Source organism: Parasteatoda tepidariorum, chromosome 3, assembly GCF_982258835.1.
Source record: "Parasteatoda tepidariorum strain Cologne lab strain chromosome 3, Ptep-v5.0, whole genome shotgun sequence".
In the NCBI taxonomy this organism is placed as follows: domain Eukaryota; kingdom Metazoa; phylum Arthropoda; class Arachnida; order Araneae; family Theridiidae; genus Parasteatoda; species Parasteatoda tepidariorum.
In genome coordinates, this window is record NC_141757.1 from 11,347,568 (window position 1) to 11,374,356 (window position 26,789).

At 28.8% G+C, this 26,789-nt stretch overlaps 1 protein-coding gene across 6 annotated transcripts in view; it reads left to right on the forward strand.

Moving 5' to 3' along the window:
- The window catches only part of LOC107453016 (uncharacterized), a 34,846-nt gene extending 10,312 nt beyond the window's left edge, over positions 1 to 24,534 (forward strand). For 2 of the 6 annotated variants that reach the window (XM_087158783.1, XM_087158785.1), the window contains 12 exons: positions 34 to 159; positions 790 to 843; positions 2,982 to 3,062; positions 3,634 to 3,711; positions 3,821 to 3,883; positions 6,206 to 6,247; positions 9,018 to 9,080; positions 11,872 to 11,955; positions 14,503 to 14,577; positions 16,989 to 17,048; positions 18,736 to 18,783; positions 21,488 to 24,534. In XM_087158783.1, the coding sequence (XP_087014909.1) occupies positions 34 to 159; positions 790 to 843; positions 2,982 to 3,062; positions 3,634 to 3,711; positions 3,821 to 3,883; positions 6,206 to 6,247; positions 9,018 to 9,080; positions 11,872 to 11,955; positions 14,503 to 14,577; positions 16,989 to 17,048; positions 18,736 to 18,783; positions 21,488 to 21,807 (1,094 nt within the window). In that variant the 3' untranslated portion in view covers positions 21,808 to 24,534. The remainder of the gene's footprint in view (positions 1 to 33; positions 160 to 789; positions 844 to 2,981; positions 3,063 to 3,633; positions 3,712 to 3,820; positions 3,884 to 6,205; positions 6,248 to 9,017; positions 9,081 to 11,871; positions 11,956 to 14,502; positions 14,578 to 16,988; positions 17,049 to 18,735; positions 18,784 to 21,487) is intronic. The other 4 variants (XM_087158784.1, XM_087158786.1, XM_087158787.1 and 1 more) reach the window with 3 other exon arrangements.
- The last annotated feature ends 2,255 nt before the right edge of the window (positions 24,535 to 26,789 follow it).

Genomic DNA, 26,789 nt, shown 5'->3' on the forward strand with positions numbered 1-26,789 from the left:
ACATTTTATATTATTTAAAAATGTATTCAACAGGTTATTCCCCGGATGATGCTTCTAAAAGCTCTGAGATGCCTCGAAACTCTCCACCTAAACCTAACAAAGCTCTCATTAAAAGAAACCCCTATCCAAAGAAACCTGAAGTACAAAATATGGAAGAAGGTAATAAATATTTTTTCAACCCTGTGGTTAAAGTCTCTAAAATTTTTAAGTTTAAATTTGATTTTTCTCTGGCCGTTGAAGGACATGCTGTGTCCCCATGTATAACTCCTTTGCTATGTTTGCTAGAAGTGCAACAGTGGAAATGTGACTTGTCTTTGTTGAAGTAGATGCGTTAGTTTGTGATGCACCAGTGAGAGTGTAGTTAAGGAATTGTGATTGGAGCATTAGTGACCGAATAAATGTAACACTCGCTAAGTTTAAAAAAGTGCTTAAAGTTTTCCATCTGAAAAAAGAGAGCGTATTTCATTTTACTATTGTAAAATCATGCATCCATTCAACATTTTTCCTAAAGCAAAATTTGAGTTCAACAAAGCAGTTATTTCTTAATTGTACCAATCAGTTCAGTTAGTTTGTTTCTTTTCCCCTTCCTAAACTGAGCAAGTAAAACACCAAAAACACTTGTTTCTTTTTTGAAACAATCAAACCTTTTAGTGAATAACATATGAATGTAAAACTGTCTCTGTACCAGCTGACGTTTACTTTAAAACTGATTTTTACTTTTTATTTCGTCCCTTTTTTGTATCAAATGTAAAAGATTTTATATGTTCTTAAAGTATTTATTATTTTTAGATGAAAGTTCCAACACGACAGATCAGGACGATGAGGAGGAGATAGAAATCCTTGGTATGTACTAAAGTGTTTTTTTTTTTTTTTTTTTTTTAAGTTTGAAATTACATGTTTTTCTATCATTATTACGTGTTTCTCTTCTATATTTTTCCTCCGAGAAGAATTTTTTTTTATTAAATACTATACTTAGTGCCCTGGAGCAGAATTTTTTCGGTCTTTCTGCGACATTCCTCTCAAATACTAATATCTTTCTGCAAGATGCTTAAAATTAACAAATATACATGTTACTAATTTAAAGTAACAGAAGTGTTAACTTCGAAAAATAAATGAATTTTAAAAAGTCGGATCAGAACAACAGCAAAAAATTTCATTGAATAGGTAATATTTTTTTTTTCCTAATGTTATAAGTGATATTCTCACATTTGTAGGAATTTAACACACTAATTATTTCCTTTTTCACACTTTGTAATTCATCATCACTTTGAAAAAAATTGTGAAGTATGTCGCAGTGAGTACTGGGGAAAAAAATTTATGGCAAAATCCCGCAAATTTCACTCTTCAAAAGTGGTCACTAAATGTGTGTCTTCATTTTGAGATACAGTTATAATATTGTATTAAAAATATCAGATTTTTTGAAAGTTATGGGTAAATCAGTAGTAATAACTGCATTAAAAAATAGAACGAAAATTTCTACAGAAGAAAGAAAAAAAAATTTTTATTTCATTATTTTTATTTTTTCAAATGAGAATAGAGAATTCATGTGCATTTTCTTTCTACTCCGGTGCACGAGAAAGGCATCTTTTCTATATAAATCTAAAGAAAAGATAAAATCCTTCGTAAATTTCTACAGAAAAACTGGTTAAGCCTGAAAGAACCATCATTTTTCTCTTGATCTTTTTGTCTCATTCTTTCCTAATTTTTTTATATTATGCAAATGAAGAAATTGAGAAAGCTCAAAAATTATTCAGAGTCACCATTTTTTGCAAAACCATTTAATTCCTCTTAACTAGTTTCTTTGATTACTCTCAATTTAACCTTATTAGGATGGACATAATTATAAAATTTTATTCAGCAAATTAATATTTTTCCTTTTTTAATGTTGAATGTTCATTCCAAATTTTCTTTAAAGTTATCTATATTAAATAATCATTGTAAAAGGGGTAAATGGATCATAATAGCAGCCAAACTAATATCTATCAGGCTTGTTTTTTTCACTATTTTTGCAGTAATTAAATTGATTTTCTCGTGGTTTCTAAAGTTCCAATAATCTTGCGACCCCTGTGGCAGAATTTTTTTTGGTTTTCTGCAACGAACCTCTCTAGAATTACTATCTTTCTCCAAGATACCTTTAATAATAGCAAATGTACATATTACTAATTTAAAGTTTAAAAAAAAAACAATGTGTTTATGAAAGTTTTAAAAAAAAAACAAAACCTATTTGGATAAAATAAGATTGTATAGAATTTTTTTTTTTTTTTCAAATGAATATGTAATATTTTTTTATTCTAATATCAAGGACGATATTCTCACATTTTGTTGTAGAAAAATACACTAATTAGTTTCTTTTTGGCCTTCCATAAATCATCTCATCACATTAAAAAATAATTGTTAAAACTTCGTGAAATTTGTCACTGTAACTACTGAAAAACAATTGACAGTGAAATCACGAGAATCGGACTCTTCAAAAAAGGGGTTACTAAATGCATGCTTTGTTTCTAGATTCGGTAGTAGTAATAAATAATATCATTTTAAAAAGATAGAATTTTAAAAACTGTGGAACCCCCAGAAGAAAAAAAAAGCGATGGAATCATTGCTTTAAAAATTAAATATTCATATGCGTGATTCGAATTTCCCATGTTGTCAGAAATATACCTGGATATTTAAAAACCATGTTTGTTTTAGTTTCTTTTATTTATTAATGAAATTTTTAATATATATATATATATATATATATATATATATATATATATATATATATATATATATATATTTCAAAGAAATTGGTAAGAGAAACAGTTAAATCTATTCAAATTGAAAAAGAAATTACCGAAACATACTTAACGATTATTTGACAAAATACTAAATAGTGGCCGAATATTTGCTACATCTCTAGTTTATTTCTGTTATTATATGTGTTCCGGTGGTCTTTTCATATCTTTAAATCATTTTATTATATGAATATTTTGTTTTTGCAGAAGGTGTGTCAGCAAGAACTAATAGAATCAAAGCTAGAAATTCGACTGTTCTTAAGTCAACTCCCATGAAGCAAGTAAAAGGTAACAGCTTTTATGATTTAAGTTAATCATTGTAATGTACTTATCACAATTTTTTCTCCGTGTCTTTACGATATTAGTTTATACGTTACCTTCGTCCATTTACATAAAGCCTTTTCTTTCAAAGGCATGGAAATTTGATAAAATCTATGGATTTTTTTTTTCGGATTGTTTATAGTCCCTGATAAAACAATGTATGATAATCTGAGCATTTTTGATACAAATTAAATTCAGTGGTGCAACAGCCAATTAAGAGCCAAGACCTACTATGCCCACCCCAGTTATCTTGACTTTGGGGTGCAGGAGCAAATGTTCCAGTTGAGGGAGCAGTGGGAACACAGAACCTGTCTCAATTTCAAGCTTCATTTTCCACCCTCTAAAATCGAATCGGAAAATCTCTTGATCATTTTTTAATGGCTAATGTAATCAAGAAAAAAAGAGCTCTTTGAAAATTATTTTGCATTTTGTTAATGTATATAGTGCTCAAAAGTACTTTTTGAGTGCTTAAAATGTGCTTATTTTTTGTTGATAGATTTGGCTAAACACTTGTTTAATAGTGATTTTTTTTTCTTAGTTATGCTGACTCCTCTAAAGAGAAGTACTGCCAAAAATAGAAAAAGTATACTAAAGCCTGATTCACTCGTTGAAAGTGGTAAGTTTGTTCTTTTTCCCCTAATGTAATGTAGTTTTTTAAAAAAAAATTAGTTTTTTAATCTTAATATAGTCTTATGTAGTTTTCAAAATTTAAATTTTTATTCCAGAACTCCACACTACTCCTAGCCGTTCCACTAGAAAAAGAACTGCTGGTAAAGATACAAATATTGGTAATATTTTTTAAAAAAATCCTTAGACTTGTAAATGTTTTGATCAATGAATTATGTCTATTTTATAACACATATAATATTAAAATTGTAATACTAGAGGGTTTATAATACTATTATTAATTATTAACACTCCAGTATTATCAGTTAAACTAAAAAATATTATTGCATATTCTATTCAATTTTTTTTTTTTTACTCTATTTTCAAATAACATTAGACTGGGTTTCCAAAAATGTAATAAAATATTTAGAATTTTTAACCAAAATCATTTCAACAGGGTTGCCACTCCACAGGAAAAACCTGAAAAATACAGGGAATTTAAGAATCACCTAAAATAACATGAAAAATGCAAGGGATTTTGAGTTTTTCTTAAGAAATTAGGAAATTTTGTTTCTCATTTTCGTCTTTTCAAAAGTGGTAACCACTCTAAGTGCATTCTGTTGAGTATTTGAAGATGATATTTCAGCCATTTTAAACTAATTCATTTACTATAGCATTATTTATTCTGTTCCTTATTTTTCCAGCAGCATTAAGTAATCCTTAAGAAGTTTTTCCAGCAATTAAAACTAGTATAGCTAAACTAATATAACTCAGAGAAGAGCACAGTGATTTTTTTGTTTCCTCATAATATATTGTGTATAATACTTACAGGGAAAACACAGGATTTTATTTTTTTAATTATTAAGTGCATTTTATTTTTAATAATTTAAATTAGAATAGTATGATTATAAAGAGTACATATGTTTAATATTGATCAGCTCTATCTTGGTTCCCCATTTCTACAAAAATGGTACCCATTTTTCCCAATTTTTTATCTTAAAATTTTTTAGGCTACTTATCTGCAACTCTTTTTTACCCGAGACGATTATGGAAGGAAGAAAAAAATTTTTTATTTTTATTGCCTGAAAAGGCTTGAGAACAACTATTTTCAGGAAAACGAGGCTTTTCTGTACTCCTAGCAATTGTTTTTAGCATAAATTGGGTTGACAACCTGCAGTCGGCAAGAACTTCTGAACACAATTATTTTTTTTTCTTAAAAAATAAAAAAAATTGAAAATTTTTAATTGCAACTTTGAGTCATCGCTATTTAATGCACTCATATATATATATATATATATGTGCTAAATCAACTATTGATTAAAAGAGAAAAAATTTTAGAAAAAGTATTTTTTTGAATGAAATCTAATAATTAAAAGGATTTAATTTTCTTCAAATATACAAAAAATAATTTAGTGCTAAAACACTTAAAGTTTTAAAATTATCATATTTTACAGCAAATTGATCATGGTATATAATAATTAAAATTCTAGTCATATTGTTGAAAAAATTTATTTATTTATTTTGGCAACTGTTTTCATCCTTTAGGCTACTAAAAGCAACTATTTTGTTCATTTTTTTTTTTTCTGTGGCAAAGCTGGCTATAGGCAATTATCACTTTCTGGTGCATAATTTTTAGAGTTGTAGTTTAGTTATGAAAGGGCATAGGGAGGCATCCCTGAGGAAATTTTTTATTGCATAAAACTATTTCGCTATACAAATAATAATTATAAATTCTATATCTATTTCAGTATGTTTTGATTTTCCATTATTTTTTGCACGTTTGCTAGTTTATTTAACAATTCTGTTAAATCAAATGACTTGTTTTCTTTGTTGAGGAAAGAATTATTTATTTCAACAAAAAACAAGCTTTATATTTTTCTCATAAAACAGGCTCTAAGAACGATAGTTAATTTTTATCACAGAAAATAGAATTCCTACTTGCTGTTTTATTCCGTGTACAATACTTATTTTTTTCCTCCATTTTTAGCAATCTTTTGTTGCTCACTCACCAGTAAGGTAAAGTATGGTAGTTTTTTTTTTTTTTATTTACAATATATTGATCCCTGCCTACTAAAGACTCTCCGTGCAGTAAATGGTGGCTGGTGCATGTTAAACCTGTCTGGTCGCAAAGTCCTCCATATCTCTGGGGGTACTGGTCTAGGAGTTTCCTTGTCTTCTGGATTGGTTCAAAATTACAAGGTTACGGAGTTAAACATTAGTAGTCGTATACCAAAATTGAGTCATCTGTTCAACGCAGGTTATAAAATAAAATATACTTGATCCAGGAGTTCTCTTGTTTTCTGGATTGGGTTTAAAATTACAAGGCTACAGAGTTCAATATTAATAGTCGTAAACCCAAAAAAAATTAGTCTGCTATTCGACGACTGTTATAATATAAGATAAAATATGTTAATATTAATGATTGTAACTTATACCATTATATATATACATATAATACTTATATATGTAAAATTTTATTTCATGTATTTGGTTTTCTATTTTAGGTGCAAGTGATGCTATGGAATGTGAAGAAAATGATATGGATGGTATGCTTAATTTCTATATCTTTTTCTTTAAAATAGACATTAAATTTGTTTTAGTAGTGAGATTTCACTTTAATTTTTTTTTTCTTTTTTTTTAATACTTTTTGTTGTCCCTGGGTTATTTATTGTGGTATTTGTATTACACTTGATGTTGGATTTCAGAGTTTGATTGTATTGCTTCAAATCCTTCCGTCTTAAACTAGCTGTTCGAATGCACTATATTCAGAGTTGCCACAGTCGACTAAAATGCAACTATTTTCGGCAAGTGGTTACTGTGGAAACTTTTTATTGCCTGAAAAAGCAACTATTTTCAGGAAAAGGAGGCTTTTTTGTACTTGTGGTGTTTTTTTAGCCACGTTTGAACAGGGTTCCTACACGGTCAGGAAAACCTGCAAAAGTCAGGCTATTCTAAAATTAAGCTAAAAAGTCAGGATTTTTCTTACACATTCATAAAGTCAGGATTTTTCTTACATATTCATAAAGTTAGGAAAATATAAAAAAAACTATAGCTCATTCAAAGACTGACAGACACAAATAAAGTTTCAAGGAAAAATTCTGTAATTCAAAATATGTAATTTCCTCATAATAACATTCCTCTTTCCCTGGTAGAACCTGTCCTGTAAGCAATTTTCCTCCTGTTTATCCAATGATAAAGAATTTTTGATAGGGTTGCTAGGTTTATTGCTCTCTGTGTGAATAACTGGTTTACAGACAGTAGTAGCTGAAACGACAGCAGAAAAATCAAAAAAGGAATTTTTACTGTTTTGTGATGCTGCCAAAAAAAAAAGAAGAGCAAAAGAGATGAGATAATTTTTTTCGAAATATTTGCTCAGAGAAAAAAAATGTGAAAATTTGTGGGAGGTTATAAAAATTTTTCTTATCCTCTCTCATGGTAACGCAACAGTCGAAGAGGGGGTTTCAATCAATTAAAACTTATTGGTTTAAAACCTCAATGAAGACTCTATTATTTCACAAAGGCGTGTGTATGATTATGTTTCATTTATAAGTGGAATAAAAAACATAGGCATTAATGAAAAAATGCTAGATGCTGTAAAAGGATCTAGAACAAGATGGAGACATGCATTAGAAGCCAAAAAACAAAAGAATAAAAAAGCTGAAATTTATAGAAAACGAATGAAAGAAAAGATAGATGATTTGAAATTAAGAAAATCTAAATTGACGGAAACTGCTGCAACAGAACTGGATGTTCTTGATTCAGAAATTGTCAAACAACAAAATATGTTGAGAAATATTATATAACATAGGAGCCCCTGAGTTTCTCCGGAAGCTTATAGTATTACAGAAATGAATTTAAATATACTGAAGAAAAAAAGATATTTTTGATTTTATTTTTCTCACAAGTTGCATAATTTTTCTATCTGAATTTTTATTTGTATATAATTAACTTTTCTTGACTTTTTCCTATCTTTTAAAAGAAAAGTCAGTTTTAAGTTAAATTGTGATTTTTAAAAATTAATATTTTAATGTAATAAATGTTCTAGTATGTTTTAAGAATAAATATTATTTGAAGATACTGATACATATCTCAAGAGTTGATTAACCCTTAATATCCTGACTACACTCATGCATTTGGTTCCACTTAACATTAAATAAAATAATATTTCCATAATCCAGCAGATTTTCTTGATCTTTTTATTTAAATAGTTTTCGTATCTAACTACAAAGACACACTAAAAGTTTAATCTAATCATGCTAATCAAAGATATGTTTCGTAAGTTTTCTGAAAATATAATTCGGGATATAAAGTGCTATTACGCAATTCCACTTCAATATATAAGTGTTTATCCTATTCAATCTATGATACTTATAACTAAGTAGCATATTATGACTAATTGAAACTGCAATGTTAAAAGTTTTGTTGGAGTGGGAAACGGCAGGTATTGTAAAAGGTCAGGAAAAACCTGCAAAAGTCAGGATATTGTTTTCTCAAAATAGTGTTGGAATCCTGTTGAAAACCTGAGGCCTGCAGAAGCTTCTGAACACACTGATTTATTTATTTTTGAAAAATAAAAAATGTTGAAAATTTTAAATTGATAATTTAAGTCATCACCTATCAATTCATTCAATTGGCACTGATTCCATCGTAAGTCTATTTTGTTTCTTGATCGCCTTCTCAGTTGCTACAAAATTCCATGTGATTTATTTATTTTTATACGACATTACGAAGGATGAGTTTCGAATTTGAGTAATCACTTTTCACAATATATATGCTAATTCAATTTTTGATAAAAGGGAAGGAAAATTTTTGTAAAAGTATGTTTGTTTGTTTTTAAATGAATTCTAGTTATTAAAAGTATTTAATTTTCTACAAATATACAAATTTTTTTGATTTAAAAATTATATTGTCATATATAATATCATTACTGATAGTTTGACGTACAATTCGGGTTGCACTGTAATTTCATTAAAGGAAATAAAATCCAATAATACAGTGCACACTTAATGCTTGCAAATTTTAAATACAATTGCTTACAATTTTTTTACGAACTTTTAAATATACCTACTTTAAATGAAATCCTTATCCCTTCCAGAGGATGGAAAATTTTAATAGCGTGTCCGTGGATCATCCTCAGGGATGTTTTCCAAACTGTCAACAGTAGCCCATTTTGCAGCTCTTGTGAGATGTAAATCAATAACTGCTGCTAATGAAATCCTTTGATTTTTCCAAGTGTTTATAACTATCAGACAGATGTCTAACTTTATATTTTTAGCATCTTTCTAATATTGTAATTATTATTTTTTTTATTTTTAGTTGCTCCAAAAACTCCCAAGAATGTGCATTTTTCTATGGGACTTAATGTTCATGAAGATCTTGGTGAGCTTGTTATTTAATATTTTAAGTTTTGTGGCATTGTTTTGTATATTTTCAGATTATATGTTTGAGGTCATACTCATTATCCAAATTAAGATGTGGTCTACTTCGTGCTGCATATGAATGAATTACAAATATAGGCACTGAAGTGGACACACTGTATTTTCGATTCTATTAAAAGGGTCCCCTTCTTCCTCAGTGTCTGTCTTGACACAAGTGACATTTTTTGCTTAGACATTTAGTGTTTTTAAAAGTGCTTATTTTTAATTTAGTGTTTTTAAAAGCTCTTGAAGGTGCTTTTTTTATTTGAGGTTTGTAAAAAGTGCTTATTTTTCTTTCTTTCAAAAAGAGAATTTTTTTTTTTTTTGCCGTGTCAATTGTCACATTAAATTATTTTTTCTGCGGTATTTATCACAAACTAATTATTTTATTATGATTATGTAAAGTTTTTAAAACTGCTTTTGAATTTTATTGATTTTATGTTCATAAATTAAGAACTTTAAACAATGGAAAAAAATTACTTTTTATTACTGCACCGATCCTAATTATGACCTTTTTTTTAGGAAAGTGATTAAAAACATTTTTGGGTGCAGAAATGGTGCTTTTTTTTTTGTTGAAAAATCTGACTACGCACCCTGTTACAAAATGTTCTTGTTATTAAAACCAAAATATGTCCATTTTCTGTACCTCTTCTTGTGCTTTTTTCTTTCTAAGTTCTCCTATAAATCCTTAATTTCTTATGTATTTTTAAAGCCTCAAAATGCATCCAATATTGTCATATATTACAGAAATAGTATTGTAAACACCTCTTAGTGTCAATTCGTTAAAATTTAAAAGCAGGTAATTTAGTAAATGTTAAACTGTTTTATAATTTAATTGCTAGTGTTCAAATTTTTTTTTTTTCAATTAAAAAAAAAATGAAAATTTTTAAAAACTTAAGAGATTTTACATGCCATAATGTGTAAAAAAAAAAATAATTAAATTTACGCTGCTTATCATTAAACAGCTTGCAAATATTTTTTTCAAGTAACAGTTGAAGATTCTGTTGAAAAGTTCTGATGAGTGTATAAAGAGTATCTATATCATATTTTTATAGAGAAGATTGGGAACTACTCCGAAAATTCCTGGAAACCTATTGATTATTTTTGGAGCAAAGTTTTCAATGTAAAACATAATCTAGATTTTCCTCTAATACAATCTTCAGGGTGCGTAGCGTTTGTAAAAAGTACTTAAAGGTGCTTTTTTGAGGATTTGGTTTTTTAAAGCTTTTTTCAGCTGGCGTTTTTAAAAAGTGCTTGCTTTTTTTTTTTTTTTTTTTTTTTTTTTTTTTTTTTTTTTTTTTTTAATAATTTTTTCCCCTTCAGTGATATCTGATGGATCCCATGCATTTCACGAAAAACGGGGAGTTTGCTACATAATCATTCACACGGACTTTATGTCGTACCCACGTTATGACTATGAGGGTATCAGATCCTTATGAAATGTTTTTCTTTTTAATTCATTTTAATTTTGTTCTTGTGTATTTTATTTTACTTCTAACACTTTTTTTGACGTAGGGGGTAAGGGTACTTTTATTTTGAGTTCAGGGTCAAGTTGAATTCACTCGGTGATATGGGAAAGTTCTGATTGTTTCGATTTACGCCCGTTTCTTTTTGGGTTTTTTTTAACGCTAAAACTGTTTATAAAAAGTTTTTGTTTTTCGATAATATCATTGATTGAATATGAATTTTTTGAGTGCTTGAAAAATGTTTGTAAAGTGTTTGAAAAGTTTTTAAAAAGTGCTTATTTTTGATTCAAAGATTTGGCTACGCACCCTGTTTTTTTTTACTAATATATATATTTTTTTACTTATTGCATTTTATTATTGTGTTATTACTTAATAAAATAAAAATTGTCACGTCTGAAAGATCAAGAATGAGCTTGAATATCATCGAGCATACGGATTATCAAAGAAGCTGTAAAAAGAAAAGTTACAGGTTTTTGCATGACTCCAGAAATAAAAAATTTTTGTAAATATGCGGGTGCTAAACACAGCTGGGCAAAATAAGAATGTACCTGGAGCAAAACTTGATAAACGTTTTGATCTGAAGAAGAAAAAAGAGTATCATGTGCCCAGTCAGTGATTAATGAAGGCAACCAATGTCTCATAACTGTAATAAAACACAGGGTTGCCACAGGTGTCTAAAAGGCAACTATTTTCAGCATGTGGCTAGTATGGCAACTTTTTTTTGCCTGGAAAGGCTAAATAAGCTACTATTTTCTGGGGAAAGAGACTATTGGAGACTTTTCTGTACTCGGCGATGTTTTTAACATGAATTTGGTTGAAAACCTGAGGCCCGCAGGAGCTTCGGAACACTTTTTTTTTCCTCTCTTAAAAAATAAAAATATGTAATTGCAAATTTGAGGCTTCACTATCTAATTCATTTCAATTTGCACAGATTCCATTGTAAATCGATTTCGTTTCTCGATGTTTTCCTATTCTTTTTGTTTTGTGTGCTAAGTTCTTATTCTTTATGAATCAATACTTTTTAATCAATTTTAATTATCCCATCATTATAAAAATTACTTTTTTATTATATTCAAATTATTTTTCATGATTAATTTTTTTAAAAGAACAATCAAAAATTTCTTTATAGATTTATATTTTTGAATTAATGTAATTTTGATATTTCGAAGCATTGAAATTTGATCATTAAATTATTTACTTTCAGTTTTGATCATAATTTATTTGCGTCTATTATATTATAGTTAATATTATTGCATCTAATAACTTATTTACATTTTTGAATTTTAGAAATTTATTCTCCGGAGATTAATCTTACAAGATCTGCCCCTCGAAGAAAAACTGTGATGACTGAAGTTGAGGAAAATTTTACAGGTCAGTCTTTTTTTTTTTGTTTGATTTCCCCTCCAATATTTCTTCTTTTGTCTACTTTTAAACATATAAGGTAGGTTGGTATCTAGTATCTCTCAGAATGAGGAAGTTAAAATCTAGATGTTGCATAAGAAGTTGTAACATTTAATATTTCTTACATTTAATCAAAATATCATTTGATATTTGCTTATATCTTTTTAGTTGAATGTACTCCACATTTATTTTATTGTATTATAGAATTATATTTGTTTATTAATTATAGATTTCAATATCATTTTAATATAATTAGTTTAAAATAACTATGAAGCTGTGACCTTGTTCACACACAAACATCCCTCCGTCTCTTATCATTGAAAATGGAGGGGGGAATGAATTATGGACATCTAATTTTTTACTCCACAGAGACTTATTACTCAGTGAATCTGGATCGTGCTGTGGAAACCGTGTGTATATTAGTCGATTTAAAAAAACTATTTTTAATCTTGTAATCATATTAAAATTAATGGATAGCTTGATATGAAAAATATTCAAATGTACATGGAAAAAATTAAACTTAAGAATACAGGATATGTGTCGCAATAGGCATTAAAAAATGCTAATTAATTTCACTTGTTAACAATATGTAATGATAACCTTACATAATATAACAGTCCGCGCTGAAAACAGTATTAATCTCTCTTCGATCTTTATATTTTGAAAATTTTAAATGTTAAATTTAATATCTGACAACATCCTCTTATTTTATATTCTTTCTTTCCCCCCTCCCACCTCTTCTCCTTTACCTTTGACATCAAGTCTAGCATCAGCTTATAAGATGAAAGAGAAATTTTTCTGCAACAATAGTCACATATTTTTCAAAAGCGTACTTTTCACATTGTTTTATTCAATGTTTTCACAATTCATTCACCCACAATCCATTTCAGCTTACTAACGGTCCATAGCTTATGAAAGTGCCGACATTTTACATGTTTGATGAAGTACTTGAGAGTTTGCATGCGAGTCTTCTATTCAATGTTTTCACCATTCATTCAACCACAATCTATTTCAGCGTACCTTCAATCCATAGCGTATGAAAGTGTCAATCATTTTACAGTTTTGCTGAGGCGTGTGAGCTGGGGTCAGTGAGATTATTGCACTCTCATGTGCAACTCTGCTGCATTTTGCAAGATATTCTCATTTTTAAGTTTCATTTTTTACCCTGTGATTTTTTTTTTTTTTCCATGAACAGAAAAATTGTCTATTTTTCCATATGTTACAAACTGTAGATTTGGATAGTTTATATTTCCTGTAAATATCAGCTCAATTACCTCCATTTTCAATCTTTCTGATTATGCCCATTTTATCATCAATTCAGAAAGTTTTACGTTTACTGCTCGCCATAGTTGAATATGAGACACTTGTTTGCAGGCTTTTTTTTTAACTGAACTGAGAGCAGAAAGGAGTTGAAATGAGGGCCTTATTAACACAGATTAGTGTCCAACCTTTTGACAAATAAGGAATAATTACTCATTCCCTCTGACAGAAAATGCATATTGATCCACTGGAAACATCTGCTTGGCATGTTTAGGGATGGGAAAGTGAGATAAAAGAAGCAAACGAGAAAAATGCTTATCGATACATTTATTTCCCTCTATAGATTGATTTAAAAATAGGTATATCTATTTAGTTTGAAGTAGAAATTTCAAAATTATTACAAAAAAAAAATGAAGAAACAAATCAGTCGAAGGCAGAAAAAAGTTCATTATATCCAACTTCCTCACTTTTTTGGCTCACTATATCCACAAAAAATAACATTATATCCAGGGGTTCACTATATTATTATTTAATTGTATTGTTTGACTGTATTATTATTTAATTTAAAGAATTGTACTTGGAAAATATGAAAACTTAAATTTTCAATTAGTAGTCAATAACCAAAAGGCTGTAATGACTTAGTATCCACTTTTTCCTCAAACCTAATGAGTGTGGTGAATAATATTCATGGGTCCTTTTCATTTTATAGCCATTTTTTACAAACTTGTTTTGTCTAGATGAAATTTTATTTTTAAAAAATTTCATATTAGAAATATTCTTTAGCTATAAAAAGTTATTTCAACAATAAAAATTATATAAATATGTGGCAAGCTTTAGTTAAACATACTGACTTCGTATTAATGCTTCTTTAGAGTTGCGAATTTATTTATAGTTTTGTAATTTACATTTTTATTAAATATAAATATTGTTGCATTTTTTTAAAACGTGAAATTTTACTAAAATCTTTTTAGAAAACCTGGATAGGTCAGGGGAAAAAATTATTTTTGAGCATGAACCCTTCGTTTTTTAATTTGATTTAAAGATTCAAAAATATTTTTAAATCTTTTCCTTTTTTTATTTTCTCTTTTTAAAAAAAAAAAACCCTTGACTGTCTGGTCTTGGGGCTCCTGTTGTAGCCTTTGAAGCAATATTAGTCTGTTTTTCTCTTTCTAATGTCTGTGGCTTATCATTTGCTGTTTGTTAAAAGTTTTTATGTCATATAAATGTACAAAAAAAATTCTGTTTATTTCAATTTAGACATTTCCCACACGCCTGTTGGTCGACCTAAATCAAAGAGAAAAACTATTGGTAGCGGTGTAACAGATGTTCCAGGTAAAATTATCTTTTAAGTTTCCTTTACTTTTCATAATATGATGTTTAAATACATTTTTTAAATGATTACTGTTTTAAAAGTTGGTATAAATGTAGGCTTATTCTTAAGAGGCTTTCATGCAGCAAGCGAAGCAATGTGAAATATTTGCTAAATGATTAAAATTTCAGGTAAAAAAAATTTTAATGCTATTATAACAGAGAACTCATCTGAAAAAGAAGCAATGCGTGTATCTTCATTTATTCAATCAAAGAATGAAACTGATTTACACAAATTCAGAAACGGGAATCGTGAGAAAATAACATTTAAATAATAAGTCAGGTTTTTTTAAAAAAAATTTTTATTTTTTTTTACTCATAAGGTTTTAGGATTTTTCTTTATTTTTAGAAAGATGTTTACCTTACTATCATTTTGGAAATAATCATTAGTGTATTACTTCGTTTTTTCTTCTTTTTAAGATTATTTCCAAATATTATTGTTTTTAGTTGGGTTTAACAATAAAAAAACGGCTTTTTGTAGCGATTCTGTAAACCGGAAAAAATCAGTTATCCGGAATACCAATGGTCCTGATCGTTCCGGGTAATCGGTTCCCTACTGTATTTCGTTGATTCTTTAATTGCTTGTTCTTATTTTGTTAATCCATTATGGGGTCTCGGGACACTGTCATTTTGATATAACCACTTACTCCAGAAAGATTCCTGTGTGTTAACAGACAGTGTGTCCCCTGATTAGGTGCTGTCCTGCTAACATATAAATCTCTAAAACTCTTCGTTTTTGCCTGGTTTGTGTTTCAAACTTTCTAAATTATTATTTTCAATTATTAATTTAATGATTCCTTTGAGTATGCAAAAATCTTTACTTTTAGTCAGAAAATACTCTGTATCTTGTTTTTGAACTTTTTTTTATCAATAAATATTTAATAATTATTTTACAAAAATTATATGAAATGTTATGCATCAGATTAATGCTATTACGCAGATAAGAAAGGAGAATGAAAGTTATAAACGTTTCCTTTAGAATAAATATCATACCTGCCAAGTCTCCTGTTTACCATATATTGTCAAATTTTTCCGTGTTTGTGAAATTTTTAAAAGAAAATTTGGCTAAAATATATTCGAGACTGGCAAAAGTACTTCTCTTATTCCTCAACAGATGTCGCTATTGCTAATACTGCAGTATATTGAGTGTTTGTAGTTTAAGTAATTATAAATAATGGTTTTAAAAAGATCCTCTTTTAATTAAGATTTACATATTTATTTTTTACTTTGGTAAATGTGTTTTAATTATTCCCAATTTTGACTTACATTATTATGCATGATGTATCAAAACTTTACTCCTGACCCAAAAATGTCACTAGTAATAAAGAACAAATAAAGAAGCTTTTGCAATCTTTATGTCAATGATATTACAAATACATACTATATTAAAATTTTAATAAGCTTTTTTATTGGTGCAAAATATTTAAAAACTGCCATTTTTAATTAATATCAAAAGTAGTTAATAAAACTAACAAATTTGTTAACCCCTTAACTGCCGAGTAAAATTAACGTGATTCACTCCCCAGTGCCACCGTTTTTCGCGCAAGTGCACTTTCTTACACGGTGTTTTGGTGGGGGAAAATGATGCACGCTTTGCAATTTAAAAACAGTTTACTTTTGCAAGACAGGAAAGAAAGAATATACAAAATTTAAATTAAATAATAAAAATACAATATAAAAGATGTTAAAAAACTTAGCTGTTGTATGATAAATCCTGAAACATGGTTGGACACATAAACCAACATCACATTCATCGCACTGATAGCGGGATTTTTTTTCTTGAACAAACAGCACATTTTCGCGATGCATTTTTCTTTGAAGACGTTGATGGAAATAATAAAAAGCACCAAATACATACGGGAAACGAAAGCGAAAAAAGAATAAACCCGACCTTACTCAAATAAATACAACCAAGCGATTAATACAATATCACTTTTCCATAACATCCTTTTCCCATTCCCCCTCCTCCGAAATTAGTAATACATTTGCAAAGCAAACACTTTCAAGGCCATTTTACTGCATTCTGAAGTAGGGGGTGTAGTTCTATTTATAGCGGCGCAATGCAAAGCATGGTACTTCGGGAAAGCATATATATACGCCTGCGGCAGTTAACGCATCGTCTGGCTGAAACGTATATATACGCCCGCGGCAGTTAAGGGGTTAATAGAGTGATGTTATTAAATATTTATTTATTTTTGTCCTTTGTATCAAGGAAATGCGCATTATAGCACCTATAGATAATACTTATTTGTATATTTGAGTGATTTGATTAACAATTCTAACAAAAATTGGGAATGAACTTTTAAATATATTTAAATTATCTAGCAATAAAAGAGAGGTAAAAATCTTATGCATTGTTTATCATTACTTTGTAGTTGCTCCATCTCCCAAAAGATTCAAGTCTTCAAGAAACTCAAATACATCTGCAATTACTGGTAAGTGATTTTTCTAAAAAAAATTTTACTTACTTGACCTCTTCATGCCGCTTGGCTTATAAGCATACAAAGAACTTCTCCAGTCTGTAGTTTGGCATCTGGCTTCCTCTAATTCTTTAATTTTTGATCTCTTGAAATCTGCCGGCATTTGTTTCAGCCTAGTTACTTCTGTCTTCGCCTTTTTCTCCTACCATCAAAGAAAAAGAAACAATCGTTAATTTTTCACTTAAGTACATGTACTTAAGTGGAATAGCTGCCAACTCTACTGAATTTTCCAGTGGACTAGATTTTGCCAGTTTCTCCTGGTCTACTGCTTTAATTAAAATTCTCCTGGTTTTTATACATTTTAGAAAGTTCCCTGAAATCGAGTATGTTTCCTAAGAAAATACCTATTGAAATAGAATTTTTGTACAGATTATTGCTTGCTCGCTTGAATATTTAATATTACTAGTACATAATGAAGCGAACCTCATTTATAGAAATCACTTCAAAACTTTTTTTGTTCTAAAATGTTCAGTTTATTTTTGTTCAGTACTCTCTTTTTAAATTAATTTTAAAAAATCTTTTAACTATCTTTGATGAATTTAATGTTAATCATAACTGCAAAATATTGCAGTTTTTCTATTTCGATAACCACAAAAAAAATCCCTAAAATTCCCTGTGTGTAAAATATTTAGTACATTATGTAACAATTATCATAAAATTTATAATTCCATGTTAGCAGCTTTGTTAAGTGGAAAAGTGTTACCACTTAGTACATGTCTAGTCCATTTTCATTTTCTCACTTTTTAACGTTTATCTTCATATATTCTCTATTTTTATCTTCTGTTGCAGTTAAGTTTGCTTTTTCTAATATTATTTGGTTTCTGATTTTAGCAGGCCAAAAAATTTTGAAATTTTTTCTGAGACAGTTATGAAATTTGATTTACTGTACTAAATTAAATAAACTGAGATTTTTATCAACCATTTTTAAAAAAAGTCTCATAGTCTGTAATCCCTGGTGGACTCTAGTAGCAAAAGGGAGGGGAAAATATGGCTGCCAACAAATTTTAATACATGCAGATAAAAACTTATAAGGAAATGTAGCACAAATTAATGAATCCATTTTGCAAAGGAGTTCCATTAACTTTTAAAATCTTTGAGTAGGATTTAAAAAAAAAAAATTTTTAATCTTATGTCTATTTCAAATATTATTTTGTTATCTCAAACGAAGGGGGACAACAAAAAAACTTGTTAATTCAGAGAAAGTAAATTCATGTGTCTTATTTTGTGCTATAAGACACAATTGAATATTTATTTTGCTTATCTGCATTGATCAATTAGCATTTTTAAGGTAAACCCTGTTAAAACTGCATCTTGCTTAATGAAAATATAATTAATAGGTCAAAAAATGTTTAGGTTTTAAATTTATTATTATTTATTCATTTATTTTTGCATGCAATAGAATTGCTTGCATTAAATTTATATTCTTTCGTAAAATCGCCTTAATTATTTTCTATCTGGTTGGCTACAATTTAAAAATATTCAAATTAAACTACCCAATAATTTAATATTGCTAATTTCCAATTTAACATTCAATTGGAATCTAATATAATTTTTTAAAAACCTTTAAATATTCTTATTAGAGTGTATAATACCGTTTTAGTAATTTATACTAAAATGTTTATGATTGGTGTTTTGTCTTTAGAAGAGTCAGAAGATGCTGATCTTTCGAGAAGTGAATCATCTAGTTCAGGTAAAAATTTATTTATTTAACTTTACACATTTTAAATAGTTTGCTGTAAAGTAGGAAACAAAAAATATCAGTAATGAAATAAGCATTTCATGCTCATGCATCAGTTGAAATCCTTTAAAACTTAGAAGTTCGTCTGACTAGTAAGCCTTAGAAATTGTTTCTGATCCCCTTAATATTTTAAAGATTCCCATTAGTCAATAAAGTCATTAAAAAGGGTTAGATTTGAGCAAATCAAGAAATCAATTTTTGCCAAAACCTAGAAATATCACTATAAAGCTAGAAAATATGGTCCACAGAGGTTACTTAGTCCAGTTTTTAACGTCTAATTAAGTTCTTGTGTTCTTCATCACTTGAAAAGAGGAAAATAATTTCTAAATTCGGTTCTTGGTTTATATATTTAAAATATTGTATTTAGTTTTGGTCGCACACAAATATTAAATTGTGTTAATGAATACTCTCTCTTATATTGATTTATTTAATCCAATTAATTTATTTAATCTCCAGATTTGTGATACTTCAGTAGTAAATATACATAGTCTTGCAATTGTTTTTAAATTTTATCAGAGTTTTTTCAAACCTCTATCTATGCCTTTAATAAAATATTAATTCAAAACATGAATTTTGAATAATGTGTTAAAATAATGACTTTTTGACAAATTAACATGGTTTTTCCAGCAGTATTTGTTTTGGATTTCCGCGAAGTCATAAATACAAAAATGGGTGGTAACCTCTAGTTATAAGTACTGAAATCTTCAGAATCTGTAAAGTAACTAATCCCAATTTTAGAAATTAAACTAACGTTGGTACATTTTTATTCAGTGTTGTAAAATGCTTTTTTTTTATTCCGGAAAGAAACCAAACCCACTGAGTTCAATTGGATTTTTTTCAAATTTAATTGAGTTTTCCATCATTTTTGTTTTATAAATTTCTTTATAGTCTTAGAGCATTAATAAATGCTTTTTATACTTGGTTAATAGCCATAATTATAAATGCATTTTATTATTTTAATTTACATAGATAAATTAACAATAAAATTTTTACTGACAGTAATGGTAGTGTTAGATTTACCTATTCTGTTTTAGAATTATGAAAAACTACTAAATGTTTACATGAAGAAATAAATTATTTATTTTAATTCAAATAAACATCACTTCAATTGTTTAGCACATCACTTGAAAAACATCACTTTTCAAATATTTAGCATGAAAAAATTGTATGTATGCAATGTTATGTGGAAATATTACTTTTGCAACTGTGTCATTGTGTACGATGTCATGTACAGAGAAAGAAAGTTTCTAGAATAAGCTCTAGTATTTCAATAACAAGGAATACAATTGAACAAGTACAGTCAATTCGCTATAGCTCGAATATTACTATAACTCGATTTTTTTTTTATGAGGTCCCGACCCTTTTATCTTCAATTTCATGTTAATTATTCTTGATTACTCGAATTTTACTCCCTTTAACTCGATTTTTTTTTTTTTTTTTTTTTTTTTTTTTTTTATCTTTTAAAGAAAGAAAAAAAAACCTAGGAGCTGATATCTTGCTCCTTCCTTTGCAACACACACACAATGTCTTTCGCATTCTTCACGGAGAAGCTAAGGCTGTCCCTCTTGAAATATGTGAACAGTAAGATACAGTTAAAATGATGTTTTCAATATTGATGAAATGGGTTTATTTTTTAAATGTCTTCCAAATAAGACTATGATGTTAATGGATGATAACTGCTCAGGGGGTAAAATGAGCAAGGAACGTTTGACTGTCCTAGTTGGAGGAAATGCGTCTGGGACAGAGAAATTGCCCTTACTTGTTATCGGAAAATACCGAAATCCCCGATGTTTCAAGAATGTAAAAACGTATCCTTTGGATTACAAGTCTAACAAAAAGTTTTGGACGACATTAGTTTTGTTTGAAGACTATGTAAGAAAATGGGATCGGAAATTCTTCGCAAAAAAAAAAAAGAAAAGTGATACTCTTTATGGATAAATGCACAGCACATAGTGATCTTCCTAATTTGAAAGCAGTAAACTTGCAGTTTCTCCCGCCAAACACAACAGCAAAGTTGCAGCCGATGGACCAGGGTATCATAAAGTGCTTCAAACAGTCTTATCGTAAATGACTTGTCAGAAAAATTATCTTAAATATTGTAAGCAATTAGAAGATTTGTAATTAATAAGCACTAACTAAATAATCCGACAATATTTTGAAAGTCCAAAACCGAAACTAACGGTAAGTCGAACTTCCGATATGTCGAAGTTTTTCGTCGGTCCTATCAGATTCAAGTTATCGCGAATTCACTGTATTTCACCAGTTAAAAGATGCTATATTTTAAAAATATCATTTAAAACTGTATGTAATCGCATAGTTTAAAGAAATAGTATTTAAAATATGTTTTTATAAGTAATTTTCTTATTGCGAATTAGTATCTCAAGTTTTTCTGAAAATACCTTAATTCCTTGTAATTTCTAATAACACTAGTTTTTAGAAAGGTTAAGTAAAAAATTTAAACCGCAGAATATAGATGCATTGAAAATTTAAATATTTCAATGCATGTGGCATGTATTTTATTCTATTATTAGCTTAATAGCTACATCTGATTTGTTAATAATAAAATGCAGATGTAAAAAACAGACTTCAGTGTTTGTTTTTTTTTTTTTTTTTATCGGATTTGGTAAAATCATAACAAGCCTATTTTCATTTGTAGGTCATTACACTCCATGGCTGCTTATTGAAGACCTTGATGGTAAAGTGCCTTCTCAATCAGGTGTGTATGAACTAAAAGTGTACAAAGCAAAGAAATCTGCTTATATCGGAAGCTGTGACAACCTCCGCCAGAAACTCACCTTGCACAAGCTAGGTGGTAACTCAGGTCACAAGCACCTAGACAAGTTTTTGGAGAGAAACAGAAAAGACGTCCAAGTGCGATACGAAATTATGCCGTCTGCGGCTCAAGCCAAGACAGAAGAGATGAAAAGAATCAAGGCATTTGTTGAACTGTATCATACCTCTCCATCCTACAACTGATGTTTATAGAGATATTCAGTTCTCTATCTGTAACTTATGATGTTTTGTTTTTTTTTAATTATTGATAGTTTCTATGACTCTTCTTTTCAGGGGTCTGTCTAGGTTTTTTTAAGAGAATTTTGTGAAAATGTAGACATTATTAGTAAAAATTAAAAGTTATATTTAAAAATCAACACAAATATATATTAAAATAAGAAAATGTTTTCCAAAATTGTCACTACAAATAAAAAAAAATTTGCTTTCATAAAATTTTCAGCTTAAAATTGTATCTAAATTTAAAAATAGGGCACATAGCATTTTTAAAAAGTGCTTAAACAGGGTGGCCACTCACCTGGAATTATCAGGGAATTTTTTTATACTGGAAAAAACCTGGAAAAATCAGAGAATTTTAAAGAAAAGCTGGAATTTTTTTTAATTTCACTAATTTAAATTATTTACTAATTTCCTTAATTTAAATTATTTCATCCATTATACCCACTTTTTTTAGACGGAAATGTATCTCCAAGCAGTTTAAATATTATCAAGTTAGCAATACTTTGCTTGCATCAAAATTTGCTCCATTACAGCTCTGTTAAACTAGAATGCGACATAAAATTCTCCCACTGTTGCTAAACGAATGTGGAAACCTTTGACCGCTATGAACTGTACAATTTAGAAAAGATTGTAGTGGAGGTGGAAGAGGGGATTAGGATATTAGCTTCTGTTTTTAAATTCTGTCCTTGGGCTGAATCCATTTATGGCTTAAGTTTGTTCCAATTATTTCGTGGTAATTTTTTTCCATTTTGACAAAATGTTTTTGTATTTTTAACTTTATAAAATTCTCCAAAAATTAGTTGGTTATAATTTAATAATAATAATAGATTTTATATTGCACTCTTTTTCTGAAAGCTTTTGTATTCCCATTAAAAGAAATCTGTGAATTATTTTTTCTCAGCAAACCAACCAATCACAAATTTTTTTTTTACAATCGCTAACAGCAATGTTTATCGACAAATTGTAACAATTGTTGCATTAATGCTAATTTTTTCTATTTCATTTTAAAAAAAGATTTTTTTTTTTTAAGAACTAACTATATACAAATATTTAATTTTACTATTTTGTTGGTCAATGTATGATTTTTTTATTCAAAAATTTGTACCAAAATATTAAAAAATAAATAAAAAAATCTTGCCAAATTGTCAAAAAAAAAATTTTTTTCAAGATATGTTTAAAAAAATAACGTTTTGAATAAAATATTTTATAATCTAGACACTTTTCTTGCCTACACTCTATTAGAATAAAGAAACTAAAACCTGGAAATTTTAAGATTTTTATCTGGAAAAATCAGGGAAATTTGAAATCTGATATGAGTGGCCACCCTGTTAAAGGTGCTTATTTTTGATTTACGTTTTTTAAAAGCCCTTAAAGGTGCTTTTTTTTTTTTTGTTCGGGGTTGGTAAAAAGTGCTTAATTTTCTAATTTTTAAAAAGATTTTTTTTCTTTGCTGTATCGATTGTCATTTTAAATTACAAAAAAAGTCATGTTCGCAATTTTCTCTGCAGTGTTCATCAGAAACTAGTTATTTTATCATGATTATGTAAAGTTCTAAATTTTATTGATTTTATGTGTATAAATTAAGAACTTTAAACGATAAAAAAAAAAAATTATTATTGCGCAGATCCCAATTATGATTTTCTTTTTTTAGAGTGATTAAAAATATTTTTTGAGTGCTTAAAAGGTGCTTATTTTTTATTGAAAAATCTGGCTACATACCCTGCAAAAATCATTGTCCTTAGTTAAATTTTAACTTTAATTTAATAAAAACATACATTTAACAATACTAGCACTAAAAGTTATCTTCAAAAATTTTAGGCTGGGTCACACAGAAAAAAGGTGAGCGGAGAAAAAAAAAACTAATGGTCTATTAGAATAAATTTAAAATAATAGTTCGAATTTCGACTTGTAAACTTTACTGAGGGACAGCCTTGTCATTTCATTTTTAAAAAAACTTTACGGAAAAAAAAGATCACTATAATATGGCGTGAACAACCTATTAGACTTACCCCACCGCACAATCTGGCCTATCTATTAGTAGATATCCATTAGTAGTGCTATCTATTAGTAGAAAAATTCCTTTTTTTTTCCCTTAGATTGCAAGGAAAACAGGTTTGCGTTGTACTGGCGCTTTTTCTTCCACTTCCATTAAGGAACAGAGTAGCTGGCGCTTCTCTTTTCCCAGAGTGTTTCTGGATCCCAGCTTGCTTTCACCCAAGCAAGCCGTGTGAGAACAACAAAATTTTACGAGGCGGAGGAGAGAATCTTAGAACTTGCTTTTTTAAAAATATTGTGAAACTACCGTTTTTCCTTAAGTTGAATTTGCTAAGCGGTAGTAAATTTGCCCAGACAGATCCCTGCTTTTAATGAACTCATTCATTGGAAATTATCATTTATTTATATTTAACTTCATAATTTTTATTAGTATATTTTTAAAATCATATTTCTAAGCTCTTCAGCAGAAGCATAATATTTTTAGCTGTTGAAACAAGTGTATTTTTTGTGTGTGATTTCTATTGAGCGCTTTGATTTATAATGTTTTTCATGTCATATTTTTAAAGTAACAGACAAACTTGCTCAAATATGCTTAAAAGATGTTTTTTTTAATAGATTTTAATGATAAAATGTCGAAATTAGTTTGTTCCTACATTTGATTTAGCATTTTATAATGTTGAATAAATTTCTTTTATTGTATTTATAAGTTGTGTTTTACTTTCTTTTTTTTTTTTTTTTTTTTTTTTTTTTTTTTTTTTTTTTTTGTATGTAAGTTCAATTATATTTGTTTATCCTTACAATGCTTGGCACTGCATAATCAGTTCTGATTTTCAAGGATGAAATTACATCTCAAAAAAATTAATGTACCCAAAAAATGACAGACTCAGTCTATAACTATGGCCAAAAGCTCATGATAAAGTTTTAATGTGTGAGGCTGATGCACTGGATTTTCCGGTGTAAGCTGTAGCTTTTTTCTAAAGCGAAACTCTTGCAATTAAAAATGCCACGCCAAGTGTAAATTTTCAAAATACATATTTTAATAGGGTTTTTCTTAATAATCAGTATTTTAAAATTTTATGCTTAATCAATAAAGAAAAAAAAATTCAATGAGATAAGATGTAACATTTAGTTCAACTACATTTTTACGCAGACATTTACTTGATTTATAATCTTTCCACCATTGCTTTATTTTAATTCTACTGCATACAAGGCTTTGTACGCTTAAATCCCTGAACTGAGGTCACATTCTTGCTTTAGCCTTTTTCCAGTGCATTATTCATAGCGTGTAACCTTTTTAAAAAGTGCTACATTTTCCCTTTTCGAAGAGGGAATGTCGATTTTCGCCATGTATTATGTAAAATCGTGCTTTTCACATTGTTCTATTCAAAATTTTCACAATTCATTTAACCACAATCTACTTCGTTGTACAGTCTGCCGTTAGTATATGAAGGCGCCAATCATTTTACATGTTTGATGAAATACTTGCGAGTCCGCGTGTGTGTCTTCTAACTTGGGTTCGGTGAGATTTTTGCAATATTATCCATTTCAGGCTTCATTTTCCTCCCTCTGAAATCGAACCGAAAAATCTCTCTATCTTTTTATATTGGCTAATGTAATCAAGAAAAGAGTTCTTTGTCAGAAACAAGTTATTTTATCATGATCATGTTAAGTCAGTAAAAATTATTTTGGTTTTTGTTAATGTATACAGTGCTTAAAAACTACTTTAAAAATGCTTATTTTTTGTTGAGAGATTTGGCTACGCACCCTGTAACAGTAAAAAATAAATGAAGAATTTTTTTTTATATATATAATATGTGGACCATTCTCATGGAACTTGAGCTATAAATTTAATTCTTCAAAATAGCGCTACATTGTTTTAATTGGTCTAAAAAAAAGATCAATCTTGTAATGTTTCTGGAGTTAACCCTAAAGAATATTCTTGGCCTCACAAAGCATCATGCAATGGTGTTAATATTCCATCTTCAGAAGTTTGTTGTATTGATTCATAGAAGAAATAAGTTATACTTAAGAATAATCAGAGGTAAAATGCTCCCGGATTATTAAAATTACTACCACAAAGGATGAAGGTCACATTTCCGCTCCAACCTTTACAAGTGTTGTATGCATTTTAATTGTCCCTCCGCTTGCTCCCAATATTATATTTTAATTGATGAAGGTAATAACTTTGATTATTTTTTTAAGTAATTAAATAATGATTTGTGCAACTATTAAGGGTGTTAACCCTGAGGAATAATTTTGGCCTTACAGCTCAACATGCAAGGGTGTTAATCTTCCATCCTCAGAAGTTTGTTGTATTGATTCATAAAAGAAATAAGTTATACTTAAGAAAAATCAGACAGGGTTCCCACGGTCCTTGAGAGTTCTTGAAAGTCCTTGAATTTTTTTGTGCTAAATTTAGGTCCTTGAAAGTGCTTGAAAAACGTCTTAGGTCCTTGAATTTGTCCAAAACTGCCGGCGGCCCTTTTTATAAAACACCCGCGGATCTTTCTTGTTCTTTCTGTTTTGTTCCCGAGCTCTCTCATGTGGTTTTTAACGCCACCGTTTCTAACCGGGCCTAGTGTCTTGGTGTCTGCCAAGCTCGTGGAGCACAGCAGACAATAAATGCGTTCGGGGCGAGAATCCACTTCATCTTCTGTCGCATATGCTTAGATCTTTTCTTTTCGCAACTGGAATAATCTCGAATTTCGTAACAATATGTACCTTGTAGTTTTCAATAAATTTGCCGTTTTACCATCCGCACTTGTCCTTACGTTTGCGTCATTTCAAAACTTTATTGTAAAGCGTATTCGCAAAGGCACGGCTTCGTATTTGTGTTATGTAGTTTAGACTAGTTATGCCTGGGAAGTGCTATTTTAATCCCCAATGGATGGATAATCAAGCTTATAAAGAATGAATTTTATCGATGCCCAAAAAGAAGTTCAGAGTCAAGTGCC